Source organism: Anser brachyrhynchus (genome assembly GCF_964034855.1).
Source record: "Anser brachyrhynchus genome assembly, chromosome: 3".
Lineage (NCBI taxonomy): Eukaryota > Metazoa > Chordata > Aves > Anseriformes > Anatidae > Anser > Anser brachyrhynchus.
In genome coordinates this window covers 84,815,479-84,828,822 of record NC_137696.1, presented here as the reverse complement: position 1 = coordinate 84,828,822, position 13,344 = coordinate 84,815,479, and the positions used below count along the sequence as shown (strand labels likewise).

General features: G+C 36.0%; 1 protein-coding gene across 8 annotated transcripts in view; it reads right to left on the bottom strand.

Moving 5' to 3' along the window:
- EPHA7 (EPH receptor A7) overlaps positions 1 to 13,344 on the bottom strand; it is a 166,450-nt gene that overhangs the window by 28,150 nt on the left and 124,956 nt on the right. For 5 of the 8 annotated variants that reach the window (XM_080587444.1, XM_080587446.1, XM_080587439.1 and 2 more), the window contains 3 exons: positions 7,586 to 7,694; positions 6,840 to 6,895; positions 2,751 to 2,876 (listed from right to left, as the gene is read on the bottom strand). In XM_080587444.1, the coding sequence (XP_080443570.1) occupies positions 2,751 to 2,876; positions 6,840 to 6,895; positions 7,586 to 7,694 (291 nt within the window). The remainder of the gene's footprint in view (positions 1 to 2,750; positions 2,877 to 6,839; positions 6,896 to 7,585; positions 7,695 to 13,344) is intronic. The other 3 variants (XM_080587441.1, XM_080587443.1, XM_080587447.1) reach the window with 2 other exon arrangements.

Below are 13,344 nucleotides of genomic sequence, written 5' to 3'. Positions count from 1 at the left end.
TCAGCACAGCCAGTTTTACAAATCTCACAGGAGATTACTTTCTATATAATTGAATTCCTCTTGCTCTGTTCGACAGAATTTAAGTTAAGGTTAGCTCCAATCAACTCCACATACCTCTGTTAACAGTGTTGTACCTAAACTAATCAGACAGACAGAGGGCATTATTCTTGTCTGAACATTACCCTCAGCTATCCTTGAGCACTGGAATTATGGTATGAACATCCAAGTCATAGTTATGAATATCATGAGAGACATAGGTGATGATCAGCTCTTGGACTGCTCATGCCTTTAGCTTGTTGCCTTAACCTCCTTCCTGCACTTCATGAGCAATGAGGATGACTATTAATGAATGCACCACTCACCTTAATCACAGCCCCTAGTCAACAACAACTGACTACTAGCCACAACAACTAACTAAAGTATAACAATTAGTATAACAATTTTCTCTTGCTATACCTTCCAAAACTGCTTTTTTTTCTTTTTTTCTTTTTTTTTTTTTTTTTTCCCCACACGCTGAAAACAGTATGTGAGTATATGTATGTGATATTTCAGAGCCAGGTAATTAGGATACTTGGCACGGAAGACACTGAGGCTTAACTCCTTTCCAGCTCTCTGGGATATGATTTTGACTGATTTCCAAAAGCAAATCACTCATACTCAGGCAAACCAGAAACTTGAATGTGTATATCATTCATTTCAGGCCAGGATGATAGCCAAAGAACTACTTTTATTCCCAACAAAGTATATTTAGCTGAAATAGTGCCCAAAAAGGAACCAGAAAATATGACAACAAGAGTGGGAACACTGCACAGCCAACAGCCATGAGCTCAGCATGTCAACAAGGAAGAGACTAAAACAAAGGATCTGTGGTATGAACAAGGACTCAACATAGTGGATACCATAATCTGTATCTGACAGGTGGCCACAGCAGGGTGGTAATGAAAATCTTGGCAAGGAAAGCACATATCCCTCATGCAAATTGAGCCCAAGCATACTTGCACCCTATTTGTCTGAGAGAGACATGGCACTACAGAATAGCTGATGTGGCCAGCATTACTAGTGCACATTGAGACTGCTAAGTGGCTTTTCTGGTGGTTTTTCTGGTCAGCAGTAGAAATTCTGTATTCTTCTTTGATGTATGAGTTTCAGATGCTTCTTTTACTCTTTAACATTCTGTTGAACTTGGACTGCATTTCATTTCACTCCTGCCTCTGTCTACATCAACAGGTTAAAAAGAGAACTAAAATACTCTTTTACCATAGTACTTCTAAGAAGCTTTCTTCAGGAATGACTACTGACAAAAGTTAGATTTTTGTTATCAGTTATACTCATTAAAATCAAGAATAAATTAATCTACAGCCAACCAAATTATTATTATTTCCTCTGCCATAACACTGAAAATACTTGTGCCTTAAATTGCATCCTCTTTGCAACCAAAGCGTTTTCAGCATTTTGCCCAGAAGGCATCAGCAAAGTCCAACTGAATACATCTTCATGCTCTGAACTGTTGCTATGATGATAGTTTTTTAACTCAAAGCAAAAGATAAAACTCAATAATTTTTCTATGCTAATCTAGATTTTAAATCTTGTATATTGTATATTTACTAGAAGAGATGCTGCCATTCTAGCATTACAAAATTACTAGTTAGCAGGGGCTGGATTCTTATGCTCTTACTCATCTGAAAATAATTTTCTCAAGCAATGTTGTTAATTACAATGGTACTACTCCTTGATTAAGACATGATTCAACATGAGTGAGGTTACTTTAAAAAGGCATTGTGATTTCTAAGTGTAAGGATTTTTTACAGTTAAAACAGTTTATTTTAGAGATCTTTCTTCTTCTCTTTTAAAATAATACTATGTAATTTACAGTGCATGCCAAACTACAGGGTGATTTAAAAGTATTTTAGTAATACTTTTATAAAACAACAGGAAAGCAAAAGAACATTTCCTCCAGGAATCCAAAGTATTTGATATTTTTCTTACCCACAGAAACTTAATTTCACTACATGGAGTAGTGCAATAAAAATGTCATGTATCTTATTAATGCAAACAAATGAAACTGCCTTTTTAGAGCATGAACACCACAGCTTAAGTAGGTGGTAGACAGTTCAAGAGGAAGAAAAGCAATGTGCAATTACAATCAGTCATGAGGAGTTAAACAATAACTTTTTGTATTCATAAAATATCAAAAAGGAAAATGGCAGAAGAAAAAACAGCCTTAAGGAAGATTTTGTTATACAGAAACAAGACCTTCCCAGTCTGTATGTAAGATTTTGAGCTGCAGACACTTTTCCTTATTCAGATGAAAAAAAATCAGAGGCCAAAAAACCTTCTTGCAAAAGGAAAGTGAGCAGAATTTGCACTCGTGCCTAACCCTTTTACTCTGACAGTAAAGAATAGGAAGCAAAATTACTTCCCCCACAAAAAAAAAAATTACATTTTTTACAGTAGATATATAAATTAGAAACCTGCAACTTTTCAATGTCAAACAAAATTCTTCATTTACTTCTTGTAAGTGTGTGCGCGTGCGTGTGTGTGTGTGTGTGTGTGTCTGAGTCTGTGTGTGTGTTTTTCCTGTTTATTTTTATATTTTAAAAGTGAGTGCAGCTTCATTGCTCTTAACCACTTTGGTAAATGCAAAAAGTTCTTCTATAGTCAAGGTATAATTATTTGCCTGTCATTATGATGTATGAGTTTCGATCCTGGCTAAATGGAACAGTTGAATAAGGAAGCCACGGCAGCCTTACCTGCACCAATCACACGCTCAATTTTAATACAAGAGGCATCTAGCTCCTTGGCGAATTGATGGACAGCTCTATTTGGGTCCTCGTAGGTTTCAGGGTCAATGTAGGTTTTGGTGCCTGGAAATTTAACTGTAATGATGTAAGAAAGCATGACTGTGATGAAGCAAAGGCACTTATTGTGCAGTCAGCCCAGGAATTTCATTATGCAGAGTGCTCCTTGGAAGAGTGAACCTGCCTCCAACACCGCCTGAGTCAGAGCCGCTCTGAGAGGCAACTTTAGTTTTGTGTCATCTGCAAGCATGCTGACACAAGTACGCAATCCCGTCTCTAAAAATGACTAACATTAACATTTGCACCTATTCCTTTAAGTTAAAGAAGTAATATATATTAAATAATGTTCAATGGAATAAAATGCAAGGGCCGGGTGGGAGGAAAAGTAAAGTGAGATGGGGGGAGGCTATAAAGGAGGTGAAACTTCCTTTTCTGTGTAAGAACAGCTTATTCTCCTTTCCCAGGTTGAGTAAACAGCATTTCTTTACATTATCCCCATCTTCTAGAGGGATTTGAAAGGATCCGCTACCTACTTTAATTTGCTTAAACTACTGAATATATTTCCAGACTGTGGCAATAGCCAAGCTAAACTTTTCACAGTGTTTAGAATTTATATCCTTAGGTATATGTCTTGCACTACAATACAAACATGAAAAACACTTGTAGTCAACAAGCAAAGGCACAGGAAGGGAAAAAAAAGGATGCCGTGGAACAATTATTTCCTTTCTCAAGCACCTAACTGAATAAATTGCAGCACCTTGGGTTTTGTTCCCTCATTTTCCAGTACAGCTCTTTGTATAACTCAGGCAGCAAAGCGCTCTGGCCAGCATGTATTTTTTTTTCCCCTTAGTTTGCTGCTGATTCAGGAAAATTATTTGCTCTTCTTTCAAAAGCAGAAATTTCTGATGAAAGTAGAGCAACCCTGAAAATCTATTAACCAAAAAATGTTTATGTAGTTAATTTAGCTCTCAAGGATTACAGACCTGAGTTTTAATTAAATCAGTCAATTAAAACCCAGTATCAAAAAGCAATAATGTTTCTGTTTCATGCACTGATATACACGAATTGGATCAGAAGTCAATACAAAACATAGTTTATGGTTGCTTTGTAATCTCTTAATTGAACATAAGATATTTTGAATTTGAAAATGTTTTAAAAATGGCTTAGTAGTCACTTGTTTTTATGTTTCAGATTGCATTACTGACAAAAACAAGCGAAAAACTTATAAGAAGGAAAAGGTTAGAGAAATTATTAGAAAAATCTAATGAATTTACACAGAGAAAAATTATTCAAGATTTTGCCCAGATGTTACTGCTTGCTATATTATGTATTTAAATAAATGTGCTTCCAATTGTGTTGATAATTCTACGTATTTTTCAAATTATAAATGTTTATTCATTAAAACCAAAAAAGACCAAAGGAGAAGAAATCAGTAGGCTACCCTCCTATAATAGTGCTTTCAGGCAGTGAGATGGAGAATGAGCCATCCTCGTTGTGTTTGTGATAAGAGGCCTGGATTGGAGGTAACCTTGGAAATCTCAAATCGGCCTCTGATGGTTCTTTATTCGAGCTGTCATAAAACATTTTGACAGGCCAAGGCTATCTCGGCATACCAATGTGAAATAGTGCTGGCATAGATTTGAAGACATTGTTAGAAAAAAATGGTAGGAGGATGCAAAATGTAAATCTGAATTGCTTGAGTAAATCCCTCCACTGTTTTTGTATCTTTAAATGTAGCATTTGGGGCCACAGAGAGCTGAGGGGTATAAAAATGAAATATATGATATTATATTAAATGCAGTGCTTTAAAAGCTGCTTTAAAAATAGTTACTTGTAAATTTTGGTGTTAAGTGTTTGTTGTAAGTTAAGTTTTTGAAAATCCAATCTAGCATCTCTACAGGTAAGAAGGTTGCTTAGAGGTCCTGGAGCAGAAAGACACCACGCTGTTGTTCATGTCTCTGTGACCAAGCTGGTGACCACAGCCCTGTATTCCATCTTATTCTGTATATGGTTATCAAACAAAATTAAATACTAAGCCTTCAATCAACAGATGATGAAAAACTAGCCTGGGAAAAAAGTGACTTACATTTGGTGCTACAATTTTAAAAAGACTGCATATGCTAACTGTCTGGATTGACTTTCTGGAAAACCAAATTTCTTAAAAGTAAAATGAGAGAAACCATTGAGTGAACCATTTTTCACTATTTCTGGATCAACTATTAAATGTTAAGTAGCAGCTTTCATATTAATTTGTTTACACTTTCAGAAAAAACATCACAGATAATGGAGATGAGGAAAGACATTATTTAGCTAGCATATTCCCTTTGTTTATCTACTCAAATACAAGAAGACATAGTTGATATTTTCCTTCAAGGACATAATGGAGACTTAGAAAGTGAAAGCAGTAGCTCTTCTGAGGATGTGAAAAGCTTATAATGCGTCTGTGAGAGGCAAATTTCTAAACCATCACTCCCAGAACAGCAACATTTAAGTTACATCAGATTTTCAATGATTTCTTTAAAATCAGCTGCACTGCAAAGTGCATGATAAATAATTCTCATCCCATTACTATTTTCCACCCTTCTTGTACAGATTATAAACTGATCGACAAAAGCTGCAACGATGTCACTACTTGGTTTAATACTCACTGCATTTAAATTAAAAAATTTAGGTAGCATCACATCCAAACTCATGGAACATGAACAAATTCCAGCTGGTCTGATTTTGCTAGGGCAGAAAGGTGAAACAGAAACCTTGGTCTGATTTCCACTGGACTTCTGGGCTAGATCTACTTCTTTAAAGAGTCACACACTAAGAAGATGCTATAAATTTGTGACTAGTGGCTACTTCATTCTCCATGTGCTTCTTCATTCTCCATCTTCTGATAATAGCTCCTGATTTTAATAAATCAAAAATAAGATAAACCATATTGCTTTCATAAAAAAAAATATCGAATGGATTTAAACTACAGCTGCAATTATTGGTGAACAACAAAGGCTGCATACAGCATAGCATGACTACATGGCACCTTTTACCAATATGAGAGTTACCAGATATGGGAGAAAACTGGAAATCTGGGCTTCTTATTTTTTATTTTATTTTTTTATTATCAGAAGTTGTAGTTAGTTCTATTATGTGGTTTTGCAATTTTGGATGAGCAAAATCATTTTGCAGCTTAGTTTCATCATACTTCCTGAGTTAATGACTGATTTAGAACAATTTCAAACATTTTTAATTTCTCATGTCAAAATGATAATACAACTAAAATAAGAAAGGGCTAAAAAAACCAAAGTTTTAAAAATAATTTTCAGATACAACTGAAACTATTCTTTCTCTTTTATTGCATAAGCCGTCCTCTCTCCTTAAATTTTCTATCGTCATTAACCCAAGAAAGACATATTTTATTAAATTTTTCCAGGGTTCTAAAAATTCAAGCGATACCTAGGATTTTACAAAGAGAGTTTTTGGGTGCTATTTTTCACTAGGCAAGTGATTCTAGAACAGAGAAAAGCAGTGAAATAGCTGATCTTTCTTTTCATATTAAATATTTTTAAGGATTTATTTATTTGTTTATTTATAATATTGATGCTATTGTATTCTCAGTAGCAGAAAACAGCTTTTGAGCAGACCAACTTCATTGTTAGGGTGATACAGTGACTGTTGCTTTCTTAATCTGAAGTTTGCCTGGGGTAAAGATCGTACAGTCACTTAGCCAAAGACCTCCAAATACTGCATCTCAGAGGGATCATTGGGATGGTGTGAAACATGTATTCAAAGGAACCAATAATAATAAAAAAAAAGGTGGAATGAAAACAATGGTATATCGTATACACGCATAGAAATAAAATTGTGACAATGTTGACCTTAATCTGCATTCTTTTTGTGTAGGTCACATTTTTACAATGTTTAACTTCCCACTTGCTATTTACACAGAATTTTTAAATTTTGTGCAACCTTGTATTTCATGGCGTGTTATTTTAGTATTGTCTACAGTACTACAGTTGGGGATTTTTGAAAAGGGGAAAAAAGCAAAACACTTACAATGAAAGTAAAGCTCTTCATCCCCTTCTTGATCAGCTTTGCTATAGCCACAATGCCTGAAAAGAAAGACGTCAGTTTTACTGGTAAATAATGATTTACTTCCTCACATATAAAGTCCTGACAACATCGGTTTTTCAGGCTGGGATTTTCAGCCTATGAGCACCTAGCTCCTGTAGGCCCTTTGAAAGTTTGAGCTATAATTCTCTTGACAGCAGAGGTTTAAATAAATCATGAGCAGTTGTAATCAAAAGGCTTTTGTATCAAATACCAGTTGGGACAGGTCCTAAAGAACCTTGTTCCTGTGAAAAGCTTCTATGGATAAAACAGGGGATTAAAGAACTTGAAAGTAGAACACTATTTTACATGAGGGTATTCTTAAACTTACTGCTGTGTCTCTTTTTCTCGAATGTAAAGTCATTTAAAGGCTGATCAGATAAAGTGTCATGCTTCTCCACATGAGAGAAACTAAACAGAAAGAGGAACTTTGAGGAGTACTGGTGAAGAGCTTGCTGAGGGTTCCTTTTACAGCACATTTACATAGGACTGAAAGAACATCTTGATTTAAGTGTGTCTTGCTAAAGTAAGCAGAAAAACTGTATAATTGATAATGGGATTTGAATGAAAATTGTCCTTAAAAAACATGAGTTCCATTTAAGTTTTGCAAATTTCCATTCCAGATTAGAATATGCCTTAAGAACTCACAAAAGCGGGGTCAGATGTACTTATGCTTATGTAAGGCACAATACCTTCGCCCAATGATGAATCCAAACACCATGAAGACCAGAATGATGGTTCCTGCTACAGCAACCACAGCTATGATAATAACAGGATTCTGTTCACTGGAAACAGCCGTGGCTGTAAACAGAGAAAAAAACAGAGATTAGCTTAATATTATTCCCTACAAAGGACTTGCAATAAAATTAAATCAACCCTCATGAATTGCAGACTGTTAGTTTATTTTTTCAGTTGCCTACAATTATTAATTTGATGAATTCAATCTAAAGGAAGGCCTCTATCAGAAATTCACTCAAATGCCGGATGAGTTAATGATCATCTACAGGGAATAAAAAAGGACCTGTGCCAGAAGTAACTTGGTCAAAGTGATACAACCATGTACTGAAAGCCAGCACCAGCCAATTTAACTGCCTTCTGGTGTAATGTCTTCTGCTTTGTTCAGTGGTTGATCCCTTCCTAAAAGGGAGGAGGACATCTCTGTAAAGGGGTACAGTAGGAGAATGATCCCTGAAGAGCTCTGCTCCTAGCCACACTACTAAAAATGGTTGGTATGACTTTAATGGTAGTATGAAATAGTATCTTAAGTATAAGAAGAATTTTTAAGGTGAAACATTAACTATTAACACAGACTTCTTAGCGTATTTATCTCTCTTACTGCTATTAATCATTTTAAATTGATATTATCACTTAAAATTTGTTTCTGTTAGCAATGAAAAGGTGCTTCCACATACACAAAATGGAATTCTCTATGCTTCAGAGGATTTACATGCCAAAATATCCACACGCTATCGCTCTTTTTATTCATTTATGCCAATGTTATTAATATATGCAAATGTATGCATGTCACATTAATTTAAACTGAGGATGTAAATACTTAGCCTGAGAACCCTCAAAGTTTGTTATATACATTGCTTGCCACTCAGCTAATGAAGGTGGTCATATACTCAGCTGTATTAAATGAACACAACTCTACTGAACTCTATGGAGCTATAGTGATTTGTAACTGAGGATCTGGCCCAAGATACTGAGAATAAAGGAAGAAACATCAGGCAGTGATGCTGAGAAAGGGACTATGGAAGTGTGAGTCACAAAAAAAAAAAAAAAAAAAGATACTGACAGCTGATTAACTAAACTGTAGATGATATGTTAATACGGTTAACTGGTTAAGTCCCGGTGGTGCTACCTAAAGATGAGGATTTTCTGAATCCCACAGAATCTTCTGGGTGCAGATTTCATAGGTTCCCATAGAAACAAACCAGCCAATCTTTTCTTTGCTGTGTCTTGGCAGAAGTAAACCAATCAACATGATTTATTTTGTCACTGAACTGTATTACTTACTTCCCCCACCCCCGAAATAAAAACCCCTTTGTTATGCTTCACAGCATAACACAGCACCTCTGCATTGAGGTGAAATTCCTGCCCCCCCCCCCCCCCCCCAATTTTATTTCCCAAAGAAACTTTATAAATTTTATATATTCTTCCTAATGCAGGTGAGGAAGATCTCGTTATTCATATTGGGCTTTAACTGAAAAGGACAAATGCTTTTCTTTTGAGTAACTATAACTTTCTGAGATACCCAGGACAGTGGGGTATTGCTATAGGCCTGCACATATCCCATTTGGGCAACCTTTAGGAAATCAGTGGTCACTACCTTGTGACATAAGGGCATAAGTAATGGGGTATAAGTGCAAGGGACATAAGTAATACAACCCAGTTCCTGAAAAACTGTCTGCCCATCAAACTAGACAGCCTCAAACATAGGAATATTGAAGTTAATGTAAAATTTCCTAAAATTTTTTCCATTCCTTCTTAGAACTTCAGTGCAAACCTCACTTGGGAGTCAAGACAAGGCGGCATTTTGTCCCAATGGCCAGTGTGTGAAGCTGTATCCATCTAACAGAGTTTGGAATAATACTTTTCCAAGCTTGTCACCTAATCTAGCAGCCAAGTTGAATTGCATAGAGGTTGACATATGTGAGTGGGTTGCTCTGCATAACTGCCTCACAGATTTTGGACACTGGTACAGTCTGGAGGCAAGCTGAGGATGTTATTTGGGCTCTGGAAACGCTGGGGGCACAGTACACTGCCCAACCGGTAAGATAGGTGGGATGAAGTTCATGATGTACTTTTACATCTTAAAAATAAATAAATAAACACATAAATAAATAAATAAATAAGGAAAAAAGGTCTGGTTATAGGATTGGTCTGGTGAGAATCCTCTGTTCATGTAGTGTCTCTGTGCTGCTTCTCCCATCTGTGTGGTGAAATCAGGCTGTTACTTGGCTTATGTGCAATTACCAATTTCTGGAACGTGGTCGAGCAGAAATAAGGATGCAAGAGTATCCTGAGAGGAAAGATTTTGGGGTGCAGATGATCCTTTCAGGGAGTCTATGGCATGGTTGCCAGTCATTGGTGTTGCCACAGTAGTAGTGGCAGGGAAACATCAGCAGGACAGAGAAGTCTGCCTTATTTCCAGTTAAGCTCTGCTCAGGCTCAGAACGCAGTACAGGGACCAGCTACAGGTGACACCTAATCTGACATTGTGATATCTTCTTATGTAGAGGAATGAGGCAGTGTTTAGTTTATAGGAGTCAAGGTTACCTTCTATGTACATGGTTGGAGGGATGGGGAATACCCAAACACTCTGGAGCATTTAAAAGAGGAGATTAGTTATAAAAGCTGTGCAGCTCCTCCAGCAACAATTTTTCATGCAGGTAACCTGAGCTACAGAAAAGAATTCCTGATGAAGTGTACATGAAAGCTTCAGCAATAAATTGGTTTCATGCAGACCAAACGTCACATTCTTAAATATTATTCTTTATGTCTTCTATAAAATTTTGCAGCAGTTGTTTATTTCAGACATTATAAATATATTTTACATCTGCATGCTACTTCAACATTGCTCGATTTAAAGCTATTCATGGCAAAAGCAAAAGGCAAAATTTTATTCCTGCCAGGTTGCGCTGAGTCCTTCTACTTTGCCAGTAAGACATGTAACAAGTGGCAAACTCCCCATCAGAGATTTTAGACAGTACAAAGGTGAAGGAGATGTTGCAGTACTGTAAATAAGATGGCCTATTTTGAAAGATATCACGATCAACTTGTCTTGCTGTGACTGAGAACGTCCAGGAGGGCTTTCTGGCTTTCAGGAAAACAGATGAGCGCACCACTGAAATCTGTGTGTCCCCTGAGGGAAGTTTTAACTCTGGTTTGTATACCTCCAGTCCTCATTGAAAAACAAAAAGTTTTCACAAACAATTGCACAATTATTTTTCCATTGAAATTCTTATTAGAAAATGCCATCAACATTTTTAAACTGAATGCTTTCATTTATTCTTATGGTTTGTTCTGCTTGATATCTAGAATACAATGTCTCCCATACTTTTGGAATTACAGAAAACACAGCAGCCTCTTTAGATCCACTGGCTACAAATAATTCAAGATATCTTTTAAATAATTCAGTGGATCAAAAAAGGTAAAATTACCGCTTAAGTGATATTCTTTGAATTTATATTTTCTTCCAGGAGGACTTCTGTCTCTGATAAATGATGTTTACAACAACAAAATTCAGTTAGTTTGATCTGTGACAAACACAGCATGGAATATAAATATCCTACCTTCATAAAGCATTTTTGCTTTGTAATTTTACAGTTTTTACGTAAATGTATGTTGTCCAACACATACAATATGTGTGAGTACAGGTATTAAATACGTATATTTTACATATCAGATTACATAATGGACATATACATAATCTGAGTTCCTCAAATACTGGGAAGTGGCCATGCAGTTTTGATCACAATACAGAAACTGGAACATAACACAAAAATCTACTAAATCAACAGCACCAGTTGAAATGCCAGGTGAATTTCAGGTAGGCAACAGGACTATCTAACTGCTAGTTGAGCACTACAACTATATATATTCTTGAAATACTTTGATAGTTTTGAAAGTCACATTCAGAAATCCATTGGAATAATGCCAATGACTCAACTGTAGCAGGTTTTCTGCTCACCTGAGGTATATTTCCTAAAAATAATCCACTGAAAAATGATCCACTAAAGTTCTTATGAAATACTAACACAAACATAATTTTATTAACCTGCATGATTTGATCTTTTAATCAACTTTTTAGTTATTTCTAAAACCTATATGTGGAAAATTGGGATTGTTTATCATTGATAGGAATTACATCCTACAATTTCCTCTCAATAAAATTGAAAATATGTTACATTTGAAATTTTCTTTTGTGAATGCACAGGACATGGAATGTCAGAACACAAAGCTAGCTTGTGACAAAATATCTGCTGTGCATACTGGATCAGAATGTCACTAGTTTATATGTAGATTTTCATCACCGAGTCAGAAAAAGGGTACACGATGCAAAAGGGCCAGTGATACATTTATTCTAAGATTTCCTGATTTTCCATAAATTAATGAAACTCCAGTCAAGACTGTTTACCTCAGAAGTGGTCTTTGCTCATCTTAGTGTCTCAGTATGCTTACATGCAGTGTATAAAAAATACTAATGTAATGAATGAAATGTTTGGGAAACATTTTGGTCTAACAATTTTAGATTACTATGGACAATAAATTAGAAAATTAGCAGGAACATGTTAAAGATTGTTAAAGCTTTTTCATTTGTTTTCCAGAAATTCACCCAAATATGAAATTACTTCTGTCTGTAACTCAGGATGCTGATGTATCTCAGGGATTCTGTTGAATTTTACTGCCTTTGTAAATCAGTCTCTTTACAAAGTAAGAAATAAAAAAGAGTAACTCTACAGATGAAAATCATGCTATCAAACACACAGCTAATAATAATGGTAATAATATTATATTGTTGTTATTATGACAATTACTATTTCAATTATGTCTGTCAGCTGTATGCTGTTATTTGTTATTGACAGCTTTTATATTCTGTGTGGAAACAAGGCTAAGATCTAACTACTTTTTTTTTTTTTTTTTTTTTAAGAATGCCCATAAATTCTTCAGGCAACACCTGGCTGCAGTTAAATAAGATGCAATTATGTGTGCCTGTGCCTCAGATGTGCTGCATAAAGCACAGACAGCAGAGCTGGTACCTATGGCTTCTGAAACTGTAGGCTTTGTATTCTCAGCTCCAAGCTTGGCTGACTTGTTGTCAGGCAGGCTGACCTGAAGCAAATGACCCAAACCCAAATGACCAAATTTTGCTGCCAGGGATACAGGGAGTTCCCATGAGCTGACTCATGACCGACAGCTCTCACTGGCTCAAGAGCTTATATCCGAAGACCCCAAATCTGGAAGATTTTCTCCAAGTATGCATGAACATTATCAGTAGTGAAAAATGTATCTGTAATTTTTAGACAAATAAGGGTGTGTGATTGGTTTCAGCATCAAAGAAAAAGCAAACTCTCCCAAAATGTTATCCCCCTGCTGAAATGTCACAGCCAGATTCTTTGGTGCACTGTACTGAGCAAGTTCATGCTTCAGCTTCATACTTTCCATTATAAGGGTTATAGGAGGCTGGTTTTAGTTTACAAAGCTTGCAACTTTGAGCCCTAAAGAAACCTAGCGTCTTTGAGACTTTCTTAAACCAAATTGTCTGGCCTAGGAAATCAGAAGATAGTAAGAATGGACGTACATCTGAAACAAGACACACACATAGGTAAACAAAACTATAAATTTGTTTGTTTGTTTGTTTGTTTGTTTTTAGTAGGAAATCACACAGGGAAAAAAAAATGACCTGGAGAAGCCACCATGGGCTGAAATCTGCTCTTCCTTCCTC